At 32.2% G+C, this 19417-nt stretch overlaps 5 protein-coding genes across 5 annotated transcripts; 4 read left to right on the top strand and 1 right to left on the bottom strand.

The window, feature by feature from the left end:
- The first annotated feature begins 555 nt into the window (after positions 1-555).
- Positions 556-1909, top strand: LOC100251914 (protein ZW2-like). Its single transcript, XM_002272342.2, has 2 exons — positions 556-1368; positions 1733-1909. The coding sequence occupies exon 1, from the start codon at positions 616-618 to the stop codon at positions 1345-1347; it is 732 nt and encodes a 243-aa protein (XP_002272378.1). The 5' UTR covers positions 556-615; the 3' UTR covers positions 1348-1368; positions 1733-1909.
- A 781-nt stretch (positions 1910-2690) lies between these two features.
- On the top strand, positions 2691-3413 carry LOC100257046 (protein ZW2-like). The gene has a single exon (XM_002272300.1). The coding sequence runs from the start codon at positions 2691-2693 to the stop codon at positions 3411-3413; it is 723 nt and encodes a 240-aa protein (XP_002272336.1).
- A 1459-nt stretch (positions 3414-4872) lies between these two features.
- Positions 4873-5181, top strand: LOC109123648 (protein ZW2-like). Its single transcript, XM_019224032.1, has one exon. The coding sequence runs from the start codon at positions 4873-4875 to the stop codon at positions 5179-5181; it is 309 nt and encodes a 102-aa protein (XP_019079577.1).
- Positions 5182-9049: 3868 nt separating this feature from the next.
- On the top strand, positions 9050-9763 carry LOC100267321 (protein ZW2-like). Its single transcript, XM_002272223.1, has one exon. It carries the CDS (start codon positions 9050-9052, stop codon positions 9761-9763), a length of 714 nt encoding a protein of 237 aa, XP_002272259.1.
- Positions 9764-16007: 6244 nt separating this feature from the next.
- Positions 16008-18507, bottom strand: LOC100245010 (gibberellin 2-beta-dioxygenase 1). The gene is made up of 2 exons (XM_002272183.5): positions 17617-18507; positions 16008-16591 (listed from the first exon to the last, which is right to left on the bottom strand). Exons 1-2 carry the CDS (start codon positions 18400-18402, stop codon positions 16229-16231), a joined length of 1149 nt encoding a protein of 382 aa, XP_002272219.1. The 5' UTR covers positions 18403-18507; the 3' UTR covers positions 16008-16228.
- Between the last annotated feature and the right edge of the window lie 910 nt (positions 18508-19417).

Here is a 19417-nt window from a genome sequence, read left to right as displayed (position 1 = left end):
ACCTTTTTTTTTTTTTAAAAAAAAAAGAAAACATATTTTATACTTTAAGTGGTTTTTAAAATCATTGTCCAATTAATTATAAAAACATATTTGACAATATTTTTATTAATTTGAATTATTTTTAATGAAAATATCTTCTTTAAAAATGTTTTTAAGAGAGTTTTCAATCAATTATTTTTTTAATAAGTACTACAAGTAATTTTTAAATTGTTTTATAAAATTTTTCTAAATTTTATTAAAAACACTAATAAATGGAGTCGAAATTATTTATGTTGGCTAGACTATGATAAGTGTTTTATAATGGTTTTATTGAAAGTATTTTTGGTGGAATTGATTTTTTTTTTAAATGGTTTTTAGCGTACTTCTTAAAAAGCATTACAAATGATTTTTTAAAAATTTTCTTATAATTGATTTTTCTTTCAAAGCATTTTTAATACTTAGAAGTGATTTCTAAAAACACTTTAAAACGCACTTTATATCAGTTTAATGTTGGATGATTTCATATATCCCACCCGAAGAATTTCCCACACTTCATCTCCCTATATAAAGCAGCTATATATCACAGCATCAATATCAGATTTATAGTTTACATTCTCTTCATCAATGTAATTCAATATGCCTCCAGCAAACAGCAACCCAAACCCAAACACAGAGCCATTTGAGACGTTCTTTCGAGGATGGCTGGTCAGGCAAGAGGAAGTCCGCCAGCTACTCCTCCAAGCAACTACTGAGCGCGACTGCGACAAGGCAAGAGAAGACGAGGAGGCAAGGCTGCAAGGGCTGATAGGGAGAGTGGTGGCGCACTATGCTGAGTACTACAAAGCGAAGCTGAGAGTGGTGAGAGAGGACGCGCTGAACATGTTCGAACCACCATGGTTCACTCTCTTCGAGCGAAACCTACTTTGGATCGGTGGGTTCAAGCCAGGGCTCGCGCTTCGGCTGGTGAGGAACTATGTAACGAACCTGACGGAGGAGCAGACGCGGATGATGGAGGATGTGAGGACGGAGATGGCTGAGGAGGAGAGGGAACTGGCTGCGGAGCTGGAGAAGGTGAAGACGGGGCCCACAATGATATCGCTCGTGGAGATGGCGACAAGGGGGAGAGAGCGGTCGAATGGAGAAAGGGACGAGGTGGATGAGCAAATTGAGATAGTGAAGTTAGCAGTGGAGACGCTTGTGGAGTGTGCTGATTATCTGAGATGCAAAACTGCCCTTAAGATCATGGACATACTCAACCCTTCTCAGAATTTGAAGTTCTTGCTGGCCATAACTCAGCTTCAGCTCCGAGTTTGCAACTGGGGATTGCAGAGAGAAGCTGAGAGCCGCAATGACAATGGCCGCCACTAGAGATGCCTTCAACTTCATCAGGTATTATGAAACTACAGGAAAACCCTCTAAAATATTAATCTTGGGAAGAAGAAAAATTATAATGTTAGCATAATTAGAGCCCATCTCAGAGTCAATTTAGGAAGTACTTTTAGATTGTGTTTTGAAGTGATTTTAGAAAGTGCTTTCAAAATTTTTATTTTTTAAAGTAGTAGAAAAAATAAAATAAAATTTTAAAATTATTATTAAATGCATTTCTAATTTAAAAAGTGTTTTTGAAAAAAAATGTTTGAAAAATTTTAGAAAATATTTTTAAAATTTTGAAAAATCACTTATAATATTTTAGACTAAATCAATATCGATAATTGAAATTAACTAATTAAGATTTGATTTTTAAACATTGCAGGTTCAAATTTTGAAGGTTTGATACCTTTGGAGGTATCATGCAATTTTCCCGGAGCAAAACTTTTGGACGCGTGATGCTTTTAGATGTATATATTATGGGATTTTCCTTAATATTTTATGTTTGAATGATGTAATCTGTATTGTAAGTTGTTAAAAATTAGAAGTATTTTCAACTTAACATTCCCTTGTAAGATAAAGTTAGAATTTTAGATTTAGGTAGTTTGAACTTGATCTTCAATAGTAGTGTGATTTAGCATTTGGGTTGGGCCTTTGTCAAAAATTGAACTAAACAAATCCTCGTGGATCAATCTTAAATTCTTGATCCAGTTCTGGATTCTTCCAAGTTCTAAGAACCCAATGCCGAAACACTAGTGTGAGAAGGGGTACAGTCACCTTGGCTTTGGCCTTCTTTGTACATGCACCTCAGTACATGTAATTATGAGATTAGAGAGAAACTGACTAACTCCGAGCCCAGATAAAACCAATTCATAATCTTTATAGGATAAAGTTTCTAATATATAACGACTAGATTTTTAGAATGCGTTTGATAGTAATTTTAAGAAGTGTTTTTATGATTTTTAATACTTGAAAGATAAAAAATTTTAAGTGTTAAAAATACCGGAAACACTTTATAAAATTATTATCAAATGCTCTCTTATTTATAGGACTCCAAACATCGACAAAAGCAATTCATAATCCTTATCGGACAAGGACTCCTAATATACAATAACTGGACTTATTAACAGAACTCTAAACATCAACAAAACCAATTCATAATGCAAGAACTCTTAACATGCAATTATGATATCATAATCCTTATGGGATAAGTATTCTTAAATATATCAAACTCTTAATTGACTCAAAAACCAAACCTTTCCCTGGTTTAATTTCCCTATATATATAGCATCAATAATATCAGCTTTTGCATTCACTTTCTCTTCTTTATATTGTAACTCAACATGCCTCCAGCAAACAACAACCCAAACTCAGAGCCATTTGAGATCTTCTTCCGAGGATGGCTGGTAAGGCACGAGGAAGTCCGCCTGCTACTCCAGCAAGCAGATGAGCGCGACTGCGACGAGACAAGAGAAGACGAGGAGGCGAGGGTGCAAGAACTGATAGGAAGGGTGGTGGCGCACTACGCGGAGTACTATAAAGCCAAGCAGAGAGTGGTGCGAGAGGACGTGATGACCTTGTTCGAACCACCATGGTTGACTCCTTTCGAGCGAAGCCTACTTTGGATTGCTGGGTTCATGCCAGGGTTCGCGTTTCGGCTGGTGATGAACTATGTAAAGGACCTGAACGGGGAGCAGACGCGGATGATGGAGCAGCTGAAGACGGAGACGGCGGCGGAGGAGATAGACCTGACGGCGGAGCTAGTGAAGGTGAAGAGGAGTCCGACAATGATATCGCTGGTGGAGATGGCGGCAAGGGGGAGAGAGTGGGCGGATGGGGAAAGGGATGCGGTGAAGGAGAAAATTGATATGGTGAAGTTAGCAATGGAGATGCTGGTGGAGTGTGCTGATTGTCTGAGATACAAAACTGCTCTTAAAATCATGGAGATACTCAACCCATCTCAGAATGTGAAGTTCTTGCTGGCCATAACTGGGCTTCAGCTCCGAGTTCGCAACTGGGGCTTGCAGAGAGAAGCCGAGAGCCGCAATGACAACAGCCCCCACTAGAGAGGCCTTCAATTTCATCTTCATCCTTTGGTACCGTGTAACTTTGTCACTATATATACCTATCATAGTATAGAATTAGTTAGCACAAGGCAAAAGATAACCCATCAGGAAGTTTAATTTACTGAATGATTTTCAACTGTTTCTTCTTTTTCCATGATCATGACTCCTCTCTTTTAATTCATCAAAGGATCCTTGCCCTGCATCTTTCCATTGAACCCTTTTTCCATTTTTAACAAAATCAAAATTGTTTTTTTAAAAGAATTGTAATCTCAAGTTTTCTAATTTAAATTCACAAGCTTATAGCTGACAATTTTTTTAATTGAAGATTTTTAAAATTTTAAAATTAGATAGAACTAAATAAATTATAATTAGATAGAAAGATAATCTAAATTTGATGATCAAAATAGCCTTAATCTGGTTTAATAAAAGGATTTAAATTTGTTGTGTATAGAGTATTTTTACATCTTTGTTTTTCATCTTATAATTCATTTTTATATTTTTTTAAGAATTAATTGAGCATTTTTATGGTTAAAAAATTAATATCAAGACTTAATTTGCAATTGAAAAAACTTGATTTTTGGCTTTGGTGAAAATAAAATAGATTATTATTAAAATATTAAAAGTAGATAGTGATTCTAAAATAAAAAATTTCAAGTGTTAGATAATATTAAAAACACTTTTTAAAATCATTATAAAAACATATTAAATGACAAATAAAAAAATTAAATTAATAAAACCTAAGTTCTCTTTTACTTTTATTTTTTTTTCCCCCTTTTTTCACACATTGAAACTTTTAACTTCGAACTTCCACAAAAGTCGAATCAAATCCATTGGTTTCTTCTTTAAATTCAATTATTTCAGTTCTTACCGAAGGAAGACTGATTAAATCAAATGATGCACACCTCTGATTAAGCCTCTTAAATACTGTCTGATCTAGTCTTAATCAAGTTGACTTAACACTGAAACAAGATTGCCGAACAGAAATTTGGAAAAAATTTCAAACATTTGAATCATCATGGGCTCTGATGAATCTTGAATTTGTGATCCAATTCTATACTTTTCCAAGTTGTAATACACCAGAGAAAAAACACTCGTCACAGAAAGGTGCAGCCACCTTGGGTTTTGCATACAGGGCAGATGGATCTCCACCCTTGGTGGCCACAAAAAAGACCACCTCTGGTGTTAGAGATGACCACATCCACCCCCTTACCATCCTTCGCATTCTCCCACAATAATCTCTGTCTTTACCTTCCACGCCGCTATGACACCCCGCACAAGCAAACTAATTGCTCTCGTTGTGGCTTGGCTACACCGCTTCATCACTCCAAATCATTTCAGCTTTTTATCTTCTCTATACACCTGAGTTCGATGACGGAAACTTTGAGAATTCCCCACATTTCACTTCCCTACATAAATTAAGCATCAATACTCACATTCTCTTCATCATTTGTAACTCAACATGCCTCTAGCGAACAACAACCCTAACCCAAACCCTGAGCCATTTGAGAGGTTCTTTCGAGGATGGCTGGTCAGGCAAGAGGAAGTCCGCCGGCTACTCCACCAAGCAAATGAGTTCCACTGCAACCAGGCAAGAGAAGGCGATGAAGCGAGGCTGCAAGAGCTGATAGGGAGAGTGCTGGCGCACTACGCGGAGTACTACGAAGCCAAGCAGAGAGTGGTGCGAGAGGACGTGCTGATCTTGTTCGGACCGCCATGGCTCACTCCCTTCGAGCGAAGCCTCCTCTGGATTGGTGGGTTGGGGTTCTAAAATGAATCTAGTATGTAACATAAGTCCAAGTTTGAAACTAGAAGAGTCAGATATGTTTTTTGCAGTGACAAATAATATAAGCTTTTGATAGTACTTATTAGATGGATTATGGCTATGTGAAATATATTTAGTTTAGATCTCCTAAATTATTACTTCTTTGATGATCATTGATAGATCCTTTTGACAGAGTGAAGTTTTTTTGTTTAGTGTTCTAAGAAAGTGAGGTTCTTATTTGATCGTTCACCTATCATGTAAGATGTATAACACTACATAACTTTGAAATTTTCAGCATGGAGCATCTTTGCCCTTTTTACTTCTCTATTGTAACGATTATAAGGAGAGTTTCTAATCTTTCTAACACTTAAAAATTTTAATTTTTTAGGTATTAAAAAAATTAAAAACGCTTTTTAAAATCATTGTCAAATACACTTTAAATTTTTAGAACATTAGTTCTTTAGTTTAGATTTTAGAGCTACAAGCATACAAAGATAATACGATAAGGCAACATAATTTAATTACAAAAATACTATAGAAACTATGATTATAAGACTCGAAATTAAATAGATACTACATAGACTAATTATGAGATTGAGATTACAAGGCTACATTGTAATTGCAAGATTGAAATTATCAATATAATGACTATAATAACAAAGCCAAAAATTGTTATTCAAAAATTGCCTATAATTTTTTTTGAGCATTTAATGAATTTGTATTTGTTTATTTATTTATTTATTTTATCCCTATTATCATATGAAACTAAATAAAATTTTAGTTTGAATGAATTGAGTCTCACTAAATATCAATCCAAATATAGAAATAAAGATGATTATTACATAAGCAAAAACTATGATTTATAACTTCTCAAACTTTTAGATTTATCAATTTTTTTATTCACAAACTTCTCTTATACTTTTTAAATTATATAATGAATTTATATCTTCTATGATAATTTTTTTCTATTATACAATGAATTTTTTTTTTTTTTTTTGCTAAATTCATTCTTGTCTCTGTATACTGTTAATGTGTTATATAAAACTAAATAAAATTATGATTTGAATGCCCTGGGTCCAAAAGTCCATTCAAATTAGTGGACTTAGAATCTTTTGTACAAAGTTTAAATCTTTTCCATCTCCAACTTAACACCCCCATTAGAAATAGAGTCACACTTAGATGATGGTAATTTGAAACTAATGGAACTAGGCTTTGATTGTTATATGATTAAGCATTAAGATAGTAGAAAATGGATGAGATTATGACTATATACTTGTCTAAATCAAGTCAAAGTTTTTATGTCTTTTATCAAGATCTAACACATAACAAGAAAACACTAATCCATCAACACAAAGAACCTAGTTTCTTTATATGATAAAGTTTATAAAGTTTTTATTTTTATTTTTATTTATTTTCAGAAAAAAAAACTACAAAGTAAATATCTATACATTCTAATGAAAGATAAGTTACAATAATCTTTAAAACTAAAATTTATAATATTTTTAGGAAAATTTGACCTTCAAATACTAGACTCTATATTACAAGTAACTTTTTGAACTAAATAATTTATTGTTCTACATTCATGATTTCTATTTAATTTATTTAATCTCTCTGTACTATTCTTATCTCTATAAAAATTTTATCTAAAGATGATAGAATTTTCCCTTCTTGAATCCTTAAATTTTTAATTTTCCTTGAGAAACTCTAATTTACTCGAACAATTCTTTTTTTTAAAAAAAAAAAAAGTTATAATCTTAATTATCGAATTTAAAATCACAAGCTTATTAACAACCTATGTTAAATAATTTAAAGGATTATCAAAAGTTCATGCTAAGTATTATTAGAGCTTATAGTTCAGAAAATTGGTGGTTTCTTTATTGTAGATTTTTTTATTTTAAAATTAGGTAAAATTAAATAAATCATAATTTGACGGAAGTAAAATCCAAATTTGAATGGATCATATTTCTTATCTCCCACTTCCTTCTTGATTAGGTTTCCTTTTAACATAGTTTATATTTTCTTAAATGGCCAAAATACCCTCGATTTATATTAAAAGAATTTATTATGTATCGTATGTTGAAGGTTCAGAAAAGGAAGAAATAAAAGATAATTTGATTTATCAATTAAATTTCAAAGAAGTGGTCTATAGAAAATTTCAAAGCTAATGATATTGTAGGTCCTAAATTTTTTCATTTATTTTTATATTTTTATTTTTTAATAGATATATAGAAATAAACAAATTCTTGAAAATTTCTTAATATTCGAAGTTAAACTCATTTTAATTTCCAACTTAAAATCCCCATTTAAGTTACCTTTAGAATTAGATTGAGGTAGTTTGAATAGATGGTATTAGGTTTGATGGTTTCCTAAGATTAAATTGAAATTTCAGTGTTTCCTATTTAGACATGCAAGCACAACAAGAGTGAAAGAGTAATTATAATACTTAGAAGAGCTAAGAGAAAATGCTTTTCATGGGGATCTGCACAAAAATGCTAAGAGAGCTTACCAAGGAAAGCTTGTTTACAATGGAGTGAAGATGTTGAATGACCTGTTATTATCGATGATGACTAAACATGCTCATTTTCTTGTTCTTAATTTGTTATAATAAAATTTAGGGATTTTGTGCTTTTGTAGAAAAATTAGAAGGCTTATGATAAAATGAAGAAGTTAAGAGACTTAGGCTATGTTTGGTTCCAGGAAAATTTGAGGGAAAATGCGAGGGAAAGAAAATACAAAGGAAAAGTAGAAGGAAATAAAAAATGAAGGAAAATAAAAAAATAGATTAAAAGTTGATAAATTATTTTTTTTGTTACTTCAAACTCATTTTATTTATTTTAACTCATCAATATAAATATTAAATAATTTAAAAATACATAAATTTTTAATTAGTTTTAATTATATTTGATTTTTTTTATATTTTTCATAGGACAACCAAACATGAGAAAATCATTTTCCTTAGCATTTTTTTTCTTTCCTTTGTACTTTCCGAGAACCAAACATAGCCTTACAATAGGTAGAAACCCTCCTATGGAGTGAAGTGTTGAACAACTTGTTATCATCATTGGTTAAACATGCCCATTTTCTTGGTCTTGATCTATTCACACAAAATTTAGAGATTTTGTGTTTCTACAAGGAAACTAGGAGGCTTATGAGTGAAGTACAATAACATTAATTCAAACTTTACAATCCAATATAAAAGTTTTGGATGCAAATATGTACTTCGTATTCATCTCATATGAAATCTTAAACAACTTTTGTTATGTAATTATCATTATCACAACTTAAACATCTTCCTATCCATCTAAATATAAAAGTGAGTGAAAAAAAGAATGAGACATGGGTTCTCACTCTTTATTCCGTGTGCCGAAAATGACCTTTGGATGCAATTCACCAGGAATAGCGCATTGGGCTGGGTCATTCTGAATCTGAAATATTGAATCCTTGAATTTGTGATCAAATTCTGGACTCTTCCAAGTTGTGATAAAGCAGAGCAAAAACACTTGTCAGAGCAGGGTGCAGCCACCTTGGATCTTCCACACAAGGTACATGGATCTTCACCCTTGGTGTCCACAAAAAAGACCCACCTCTGGTGTTAGAGATGACCACATTCACCCCCCGACCATCCTTCACATTCTCCCACAATAATCTCTGTCTTTACCTTCCACGCCGCCATGACACCCCGCAGAAGCAAACTAAATGCTCTCGTCTTCACTAGGCTACACCGCTTCATCACAACAAATCATTTCAGTTTTTTATCTTCTATTCTATATGCGCCTGAGTTCGATGACGGAAACTTTCAGAATTCCCCGCATTGCATTTCCCTATATAAATTAAGCATCAATACTCACATTCTCTTCATCATTTGTAACTCAATATGCCTCTAGCAAACAACAACCCAAACCCAAACCCTGGGCCATTTGAGAGGTTCTTTCGAGGATGGCTGGTCAGGCAAGAGGAACTCCGCCAGCTACTCCTCCAAGCAACTGAGCGCGACTGCGACGAGGAGGCGGGGCTGCAAGAGCTGATAGGGAGAGCGGTGGCGCACTACGCTGAGTACTACAAAGCCAAGCAAAGAGTGGTGCGAGAGGACGTGCTGATCTTGTTGGGACCACCATGGCTTACTCCCTTCGAGCGAAGCCTACTTTGGATTGGTGGGTTCAAGCCAGGGTTCGCGTTTCGGCTGGTGACGAATTATGTAACGAACCTGACAGAGGAGCAGAAGCAAAGGATGGAGCAGCTGAGGGCGGAAACGGCGGAGGATGAGAGGAAGCTGACTGCGGAGCTGTCGAGGGTGCGGACGAGGCCGACAGCTATATCGCTGGTGGAGATGGCAACAATGGCGAGAGAGCGGGTGAATGGAGAAAGAGATACGGTGGATGAGCGAATTGAGATGATGAAGTTAGCAGCGGAGATTCTGGTGGAGTGTGCTGATTATCTGAGATGCAAAACTGCTCTTAAGATCATGGGCATACTCAACCCTTCTCAGAATGTGAAGTTCTTGCTCGCCGTAACTCAGCTTCAGCGCCGAGTTCGCAACTGGCGCATGGAGAGAGAAGCTGAGAGCAGCACTGACAACAGCCGCCACTAGAGACGCCTTCAACTTCACCTTCATCCTATATGGAATCATGGAACTAGTTAGTTAAGTATATAACCTAATATATAGTATGTACTATGATGGATGAGTAGTATACATCCATTTTCTCTACCAGATATAAGTGATTTGAACATCAATATTGATTATTGAAATTCAAACCCTAGGATATCAAATTTTGAAGGTATGGTACATCTGGAGGTCTCATGCAAGGAAAAATTTTGGGGGTGTGGTGCTTTCAGAGGCATCATGCGAGTTTCCTTCTTGTTACATGTACGTTTGGGGTTCTAAAATGAATCTACTATGTAATATATGTCGAAGCTTAAAATTAGAAGAGTCGGGTATGTATTTTGTAACAAATAATATAAGCTTTTGATGGAATGGATTATGGTTATGTGAAATATATTTAGTCCAGATCTTATATGTATATGATACTTATGATGTTTAACATTAAATAACCTTGTCTTCATTCTAGGTGATTACCAAATAGTCTAAATCATTTTTTCTTAATAAAATCCCATGCATAATAAAATAAAAATCCATTAATTGTTCTTCAAATGTGAAAGAAATTTGCAATGATAAAACAAACATGAGGGCTTCATTTCTCCCCTTTTATCTTTTCATCTCTCATTTATTTTATAACCATAACTCTAAGATCTTTGAAGTGTTCGATCTTTCAAGAAGTAATAAAAATTGTCATAACAATCACACGTATTGATCAATTGAGAAGGTAATACAAAGCTAAAAACTTAGTGAAACTACTCAAGCATGTGATGCTTCCCAAAGTTATATTCTATTGAAGACAATATATAGAAGTTTCATTGAATAATTTTGAGTTATTTTTTCTTTTTGCATAATGGTGACTCTTCTCTTTAATTCACCAAAATGCTTTTTCCCTTTAATTCATTGAATAAATTTCCTATCTCTATTATTATATACAACTAAATAAAGCTATAATTTGAATGAATTGGGACTAGTCCTTAAAAGCTCATCCAAATATAGGCTATAATTCATTGATTCACTAAGGTTGTAGTTAACTTGGTGGACTGGTATGTTCTTTAGTTGAAGTTCAAAATATTCAGATCTCCCATTTAACATATTCCACATTTGGGATAGGGTTAGAATTAGATTAAAGTAGCTTAAACTAGATGGGATTATATAGGCTTTAATAATTTTATGATTGAATATTGAGGTTGTTGGTGATTTATGGTGTTAAGATTAACACTTCTCTAAAATTAAGATGAAATTATAATTTCCTATCAAGACCTCAACATACATAGAGAAGCTGTTTAAGGGCATGGTATCAGCTGGCAAAGATGCCCATATTAATTCAGCTTCGATCAGCTCTAGGTCTAATTTTGCAAGGAAGCAAAGTTCAACCCTAGAACAATTTAATAAAGGTCATGCACCTACTACGAAAAATCTAGTGATATGAGCTCCTAGGAGTTAGGGTTTACCCGCTAAATAATCTCAAATTTGTAAACCCTAACTAAATAATCTCAAATTTGATCATGAGTAATTTTTATATGGAATGTTTTTGCTTATGTAATAATAGTCATTGTTGTTGATTTTAGTACTGAGTATATTTTCTCTACTTTTTTATTAATCTTTCTTTCACTCATCATTCCTTTGTGTTCTTTTAATCTCTTTGTTCATTATTATTTTTGTCTCTGAAAATATAATTCAAGCCATGAAATGATTTCTTCTCCTAATTAATTTTGTTAATTAATAGCCAAAATACCCTCACTTAGGTTAGAGTCTCCTAATTAATTAGTGACAAAAATATCATAATTCATCCATTTGGGAACAAGATAATTAAGTCCAACAACCTTCCATTTCTTCTAATAAGAGCTTTAAGATTAGTTTTTTCTAAATAGAAAAAATAATATATTGTTTTTTTTTTTTTTTTACTTTTCAATACTTAATAGAAATAAAATACTATAAAAACAAATAACCTAATATTTAACACTATTAAACATTAAGATTCTATGTAAAATTAAGTAAAAAAAAACAAACATCACCTAAATATATAAGATCTTTTGCTTAGTAACTCAAGTCAATAATCATATATAACAATGCTTTAGGACTTTTTTTTCCTCATTATCAAGTGAATCATTGAATTTTTACCTCTTTTTTCAACTATAATTTGATCTTTAAATCAATAACTAGGTGGGACTAACCAAACAATATGACAAAGATGGAATCAAATATATTGATTTAGGAAGGTATATATTATGATAGATAAATTTACCATAAATTTAAAATTTTTTTAATTATGTTATAATTCCTACTCTTTTTTTTCATTCACATTTCTTTTAAATTGCAATTAGGTAGAACCAAACAAAATTATAATTTGATCAATTCAACCCAATTGAAATTTAATCGAAATTAATTGGATTTATAATATCTTTATACACAAAGTTCAAATCATTCTGATATTTAGCTTGAGATCCCCATTTCAATTAAAGTTAGAATCATATTGGGATAGCTAATGAGATTAAACTTAATAGTTGCTAATTAGAGCCAAATATGGCCATCTTCTTTTTTTTTTTTCTTCTTCCCCATGGGCTTTGATCTTCATTCTATTTCTAGACTTTTCCAGCACCATGGATGAATCAAGGCATTTGCCATGAATTAATATTCTAACTTAGAATTAATGAACAGTCAATAAGTGTGATGTCTTGTTAGTTTCAAGGAAAATAATAATAATAATAATAATTAGTAATGCCATAATAATAATGATTGAAACAAAGACTAGGAAGTGGTTTTCATAAAATTTTCAGTCCTAATTTTTTTTCTTTATATTTATATTTTTCATTATAAGTTCAAATTATTCTAATTTCTAACTTGAAATCATCCCTTTGTGTTAGAGTTAGAATTGGATTGAAATAGTTTGAATAGAAGATATTAGGCTTGTTGGTGGCGTAAAATTGAATTGAAACTTTAATGTTTCCTATTTAGACATGCAAGTAGAACAAGAGTGAGAAAATAATTATAAGCTAATAGATTTAGAAATGCAAATAGAACAAGAGGAAGAGAATAATTATACAATAGAAAAAAGCCAAGAAAAAAGGTTTTCATGCAAAGGTTGCGCAAAGAAGCTAAGAGAGCTTATGATGAAGTGAAGATATTGAACGATCTATTATCATTGGTGGTTAAACGTGCCCATTTTCTTGTTCTTGAGCTTGAATCGTTTATTCTATTTCTAGATTTTATACTTCCATAGAGAAGTAAGAGGCTTACAATGGAATGGAGAAGTTAAGAGGCTTATAGTGAAATTATTTCTAGATTTTCTACTTCCAAATAAGTAAAAGACTTGTTTTTATCACAAAATCTGGAGATACTGTGCTTCCATATAGAAATTAAGAGGCTTACAAGAAGTGATGAAGTTTAGAGACTTATAATGAAGTGGAGATGACAAGACTTACAATAAAGTGGAGATGATGAATGACCAACAATAGTTGGAGTTAAAGATACTTAGAGTTTTTGTGCCTCTATAGACGAACAAACTCATTTGTCATGAGTCAATGACCCTAGAATTAATGAACAATTAAGTATGTTGTTTTGTCAATTTCAAGGATGATGATGATGATGATAATTTTAGTCATTAAAATGTCTCTGAGTTTTAAGAGGATTACAATGGAGTGGAGAGGGGCAAGAAAAGGAGAAGTTAAGAGATTTACATTGGAATGAAGATGATGAACGACCATCAGGAGTTAGGATGAACAATTGTATTTGACCTAACCTAGAATTAGTGAACAATCAAGTATTTTATTTTCTTATTTATGAGGAAGATGATGATGATGATGATGATGATGATGATCATAATAATAATTTAGTCCTTAAAATATATTGAGGTTTTAAATTTCCTAATCATGATTCATTTCTTTGGATGTTGAACAACTTGTCATAAGTGGTTAATTAAACATTCTCATTTTCTTGTTCTTGACCTAATGTTAATTACAAAATCTAAAGATTTTTTGCTTCCACGAAGAAGTTAAGAGACCTATAATGAAGTGGAGATAATGAAGAGACCTATAATGAAGTGGAGATAATGAATGATAATTAGGAGTTTGGGATGAATAATCAATCGCTTACAAATGGTAGGAAGTGGAGAAGTGAAGAGGATTACAATGGAATGGAGATGAAAAGAGAAACGGAGAAGTTAAGAGACTTACAATTGAGGGGAGATGACGGATGACCATCAAGAGTTAGGATAAATAATTATAGTTGATGTAACCTAGAATTAGTGAATGGTTAAATATTTTATTCTATTAATTAATTTCGAGGATGAGGATGATGCTAATAATAATAATAATAATAATAATAATAATAATAATAGTCATTAATTAAAATATCTCAATGTTTTAAATTTACCAATCATGACTTATCTCTTTTGAACCCCCTATAACTCTTTTTTTTTTTTTTTAATTAATCTATTTAATCTCTTTAAATGATGTTTATCAATGAAGTTCTCCCTTCTTTCATTCTTAACTAAAATCCTTAATTAAGTTGTGAGTTTTGACTTATCAATGATCTATGTTAAATAATTTGAAGGATTATTAAAAAGTTATATATGTTGAACATTTCTATAACATATAGTTGCTAATTTTTCTAATTAATAATTTCTTTATTATAATTTTTTAAAATTAAATAATATTTTTTCTTCATTTATATTGTGACTATTATTATATTTTGAAATTTTCTCTAAAACTCTTATCAATAACCGGAAATTCAATAGGAAGTTGAAATACAACTAAAATTAAAACCCCTACCCTGTTTTGATTTTAGAATAATAACTGGCTGTCCCTATCAAAACCACATGGAAGGAAGAAGTAAAAGATAATTTGATTTATCAATTTATCATGATTTTGAGAAATAGACATCAATTTATCATGATTTTGAGAAGTGAGTAGAGAAAATATCACAAAAATTGTCATGATTTTGAGATGCGAGATGAGAATTCGATATGATTTAATTTTAATCTATTTAATCCCTCTATATGATTTAATTTTAATCTAAAATTCTTAAATTTTGTTTTTTCGCTTTTCACTTATTAACCACCTAATTTTAAATAATTTTGATATGTTAAGTATTTTCACAATATGTAGTTGCCGATTTTTCTAATTAATAATTTTTAAAATTTTAAAACTAGGTCATCTTTCCCACGTATATCAAGCCTTAGATCAGAATTTTTATTAAAACTTCTTTTCTCTAAATAATTTTCAAACATGCTTTTATTAAACATGAGAAAAAAAAAAGTTTTTATTTTAAAATATAATATTTTTATTTATTTAATATCACAAAAAGTGTAAACAAAGAAAAGTTTTTATTTTAAATAAATTTTTTTAATTCCCAAAAAGTAAAAAGAGAATGCATGGTGGTCAAAGACTCAAAATCGTCAGAAGAAACGCGCTGCCCAAAATGTTCCTCGAAGCTCGCGTTCGTGGCCTGCACCCGTTCTTTGGTAGCAGACTATTTTATATAATGGCAATTTTGCCCTTTTCCGCACACTTCTCTAAGTGGCTAGGGCGGGGGCTATCCATCATAATTATACAAAAACTAAGGGTGAATTTCACAATTATTTACAAAAATTAAAAATATTAGTTTAAGAATTAGATAACAGGAGCAATTTTATTTTCTTTTAAGTAGAAAACATTTTTAAAAATATGTAAAAAATAATTATATAAATATAAAGAATAATTAAATTTTATTTTTAAAATATTTTTAAAAAAACATAGAAAATAGGTTTCACGTTCACTAATATACTTTAATTTTATAAAAATATTTTATGTTTTGAAATAGAATTTAATTCTACATATAAATTCAAAAACTTGAAACTAATGTAGTTTAAGAAAATAAAAAAGAAATTAATTTTGATGGAGAAGATGAAACGGAAGAAAAGGAAAGAAAAAGACAATAAAAAAAAAGGAGACAAGATTGGAGGTTTGGGCCTTGATGGGTGTGGATGTGGATAAGAAAGAAGAAAATAATAACACTTTTGGGATTATCTTTTCAATTCTGTCAAACCCACTTTTACCCCATTTGATTTGAACCTCACCTCAGCCCTTTGATTTGCATTTAATTTCCTAACTTTTAATTTGATTTTTCCTAAAACACTATTAAAAAAATTTAAATATATTAAAATTAATTAAAAATTTATATAAATATAAAATGTATAAAAATGATTTTATTTAATTTATTTATTTTTTATTTTTTTATAAATAACGCTAGATATATATTAAATTTAAATCCAAAATATTGATATTCTATTCCAAGTACAAATAGATGAGAATAATAAATCAATAATTCATGTTCTCTCCCCTCAATAATGCAACTCTCAATCCTTCCAAAATTCGATAAAAAAGCAAGTGTTAAGAATCCAAAGTAAAAAAAAATCATCCACACTCCAAATGAAGAAATAAATTCAAAAAATAAAATAAAGGATTACAACAAGAAATCTTAGATGCGGTATCTGTCAAGTGGGTCTTTGAGGAGGAGCCTTTCATGGTAGATTCTCCAAGCGTAGTCCTCGAAGCTAAAGGATCTGAACAAAGGCCTTTCATCATCTTCTTCTTCTTCTTCTTCTTTGGATGTTCCAGATGTGGAACCAGCTTCAGTCTGTTCTTCAGCTTTGTGGGGTTGGGTTTCATGATCAGCAGGAGGCAGATGAGGAAGAAGAGGAAGAGGAGAGACATTAGGGGTGTCCAAAGGGAGAGTCAGCAGTAGCGCCATTGATACGCTGCGAGAGCTCTTCCCTGCTTCTGATCCTCTGTTCACCACTGCTCTTCCTCTCACTTTCTTCAGCTTCCCGTTGCTCCACACCTAAATGAACCCAAAGTTAGACTTGCCATGCATTACTGTTTTAACATTAAACATCAACTAAAAATCACTGAAAAGGACTTGATTAATTGCGTATGGCAAAAGTAAAACAGGTAAGTGAATTTTAAAATTTTTTAATTTTAATTTTGTATTCAAAAAGCACATTACTGTACCGAAAAGCAACTTATAAAATGGGATCTAAGTCTTTACTTTTTAGTAGTTAAATCCTAATAATTAATAGTTTTTACATTAATGATTTTTAAATTAAGGGAATCCTTTCATAAAATTGAATACTTATTATTTAATAATTTAAATTTATTTTAAATTAAATTATTAACTTAAAACTTATTTTTTAATTTTTACTTTAAATATTAAAATTATTTAATAAAATAAATTTAAAAATAATTTTAAATTATCAAATTAACATATTCATTTTTTATAAATCATAATAGGACAAAAGAAACCCAAGTAATAATGGAAGTATGAAATAACAAAAGAGATTATGAAGGTAAATATATGAAATAATGGTAAAAAAATAAAATAAAAATAAAAATTTTAAAATAAATTAGTTATTTTTTTATTATTTAAAATCATATCATTAAACTATTTTAATATATTTAATTTTTTTGATGACTTAAATTAAATTAAGTTAATATATATATATATATATATATTAATATTAATATTAATCATAGTGTTTTCCTTAGCTGTTTTCATGATGAGGAGTACAATTTGGAAATTCTCATTATTTTATAAATCAAAATCGCTATCATGCCTGAATTTCTAAATCTTGAAATAATATATGCTTGCGTGGCCGTCCAAAAATATAGGTGGAGGGCCCTTATGAAAGATACGCCATGATTATTGGGTCCAGTTGGCGGCTCCTAGTTTTGAGTGAAATTACTTCGCTTTTTCGAAGCATTTTTCCCTTCCTAAAGTTGTTCTCAACAAACAACTGGGCCCAATTCTATTTTTACTTTCAAAAAACAAAAACAACACAGTGATTTCGAAAACACAACAGATCTCACCTGGGCAATGTCTCCAACCGTGACCATAACCGAGTCGACTCGTGGTGACACTGTAATCCAACCCGAGTCAACCAGCAACGAATGCTTCTGGCTCGTGATCTGGTACTGTAACCCGATTATATACGGGTAGACACGACCCGATAGATCAGGTTTATTACCAGGAACGTCTTCAGAGATCCACATTAGGGGACAGACCCGATTGGATCCGGATCGAAAAGGGTTTTCGAACCCGACTGCACGAGCTAGCGAGTCGAGGACGTCTAGACCGAGTTTCTCCATTGCACGAGTGAATTCGCGCAGGGAAGATAAGGAGAGGTGAGTTGACTCAGTGGAACAGGAGGATTCGAGGCAGAAAGCTTCGCCGGCTCCGTCTTCCTCATCCTCATCGGCGTCGAAGCCGAGGGGCCAGTTTTTGGGGAAGGAGTGTTGTTTCTGGGGGCGAGGAAGGTCGAAGAGGGCGAGCGACTCGGACTCGGCTGAGCGAGCGAGTTGGGAGGGTATGGGGTGGTCGATGAGTTGGAAGAAGCCGTGTTGAGAAGAGAAGGAGAGCAGGTCGCTGAGGAGATTAAGGTTTTGGTCGGAGAAAGAGATGGAAGGTGGAGAGGTGGCGCGTGGGGAGGCGCGAGTTGGGAGGGAGAGTGCGGGTGGAAGGCGCTGGAAGAGTCGGGAGATGGCGTCGGCCGCGTCCGACGTGGACACGTGGCTGGGTTGGGTCGACGGCGTCGGCGGGGGAGCAACGGTGGTGCCGTATGGGTTTGGTGGTGGCGTGTGAGCTGATGACGCCATGTTCACTAACTCACGAGAGAGAGAGAGAGAGAGAGAGATGGCTATGCGTTCAGAGTTAGGTGTCTATTTGAATAGAATCTTCTGAATGGTTCCAGCATGCCACTCACACGTGTGAACATGTCCACACATTTTTTAATAAATAATATAAATAATCATTTTTTTTTCAAATCATTGCAAATACTCGCAAGAATATAATACATGGAATAAAAATTACTATATACCTTAAGCATTTTTTATGCATATTCATTTATATATTTGGAATAAGTAGATTTGAAGTTAAAGCAACAAAGCAAGTAATGTGCTTTTAGGCTTTAGTGCTTTAGAATAAATGTGTAAGGGGAGTTGTCTAATTTGAAGATTATGATGGGAGTAGAGAGTTTATGAGAAAAAAAATGGATACTTTAGGGGGCAAGTGGCAGGCTGTTGCCCTGTTGTGAGGGGAGTTGTGCCTCTTGTGGAGGTGGCAGGTGAGGTGTGGCTCTGCCCTGCTGCCTGCTTTTTTGCTTAGAGCAAAAGCACTTATTAATATAAACTATAAACAAAGGCCACAAAATATATAAAATAAATTAAATAATACATGCAATAATAAAGAAATGGGGACAAAAATTTGTAAAATATAAAGCACGCCCGTGCGTGCAATCAGGTATGAGAATATTTTTCTTTTGAATAGACGGTGGAATTAATAAAGTAAATGTGGAGTTAAATTTTTTAATAAATTAGGAGATTTTTAGAAAAATTATTTTTCATTGCATAATATATTAAATATTTATATATTCAAAATGTAACTAATTTTTTTGAAAAACATTTTTATAAAAACACGCTTCCGATTGAATAGATATTGTTTCATTTGAAATACCTTCACAACTTTAAAACATAATTATAAAATTAAAAAGAGTTTATATATATATATATATATATAAAGTGTTGAAAACTTTTTTTCCGATCTAATGTTGGTCATCACAATCACTTTATACAAACACAACATCTTTATTGTGTTACATAGGACTTTGAAGCC

This window comes from Vitis vinifera, chromosome 13 (genome assembly GCF_030704535.1).
Source record: "Vitis vinifera cultivar Pinot Noir 40024 chromosome 13, ASM3070453v1".
NCBI classification, from domain to species: domain Eukaryota; kingdom Viridiplantae; phylum Streptophyta; class Magnoliopsida; order Vitales; family Vitaceae; genus Vitis; species Vitis vinifera.
This window is presented reverse-complemented; position numbering and strand designations above follow the sequence as displayed.

Coding starts and splice junctions, on each gene's coding strand:
- LOC100257046 (XM_002272300.1), top strand. CDS start 2,691: ATGCCTCCAGCAAACAACAACCCAAACTCAGAGCCATTTGAGATCTTC.
- LOC100251914 (XM_002272342.2), top strand. CDS start 616: ATGCCTCCAGCAAACAGCAACCCAAACCCAAACACAGAGCCATTTGAG.
- LOC100267321 (XM_002272223.1), top strand. CDS start 9,050: ATGCCTCTAGCAAACAACAACCCAAACCCAAACCCTGGGCCATTTGAG.
- LOC109123648 (XM_019224032.1), top strand. CDS start 4,873: ATGCCTCTAGCGAACAACAACCCTAACCCAAACCCTGAGCCATTTGAG.
- LOC100245010 (XM_002272183.5), bottom strand. CDS start 18,402: ATGGCGTCATCAGCTCACACGCCACCACCAAACCCATACGGCACCACC. Junction 16,592..17,616: donor CGGTTGGAGACATTGCCCAG/GTGAGATCTGTT, acceptor GGGTTCATTTAG/GTGTGGAGCAACGGGAAGCT.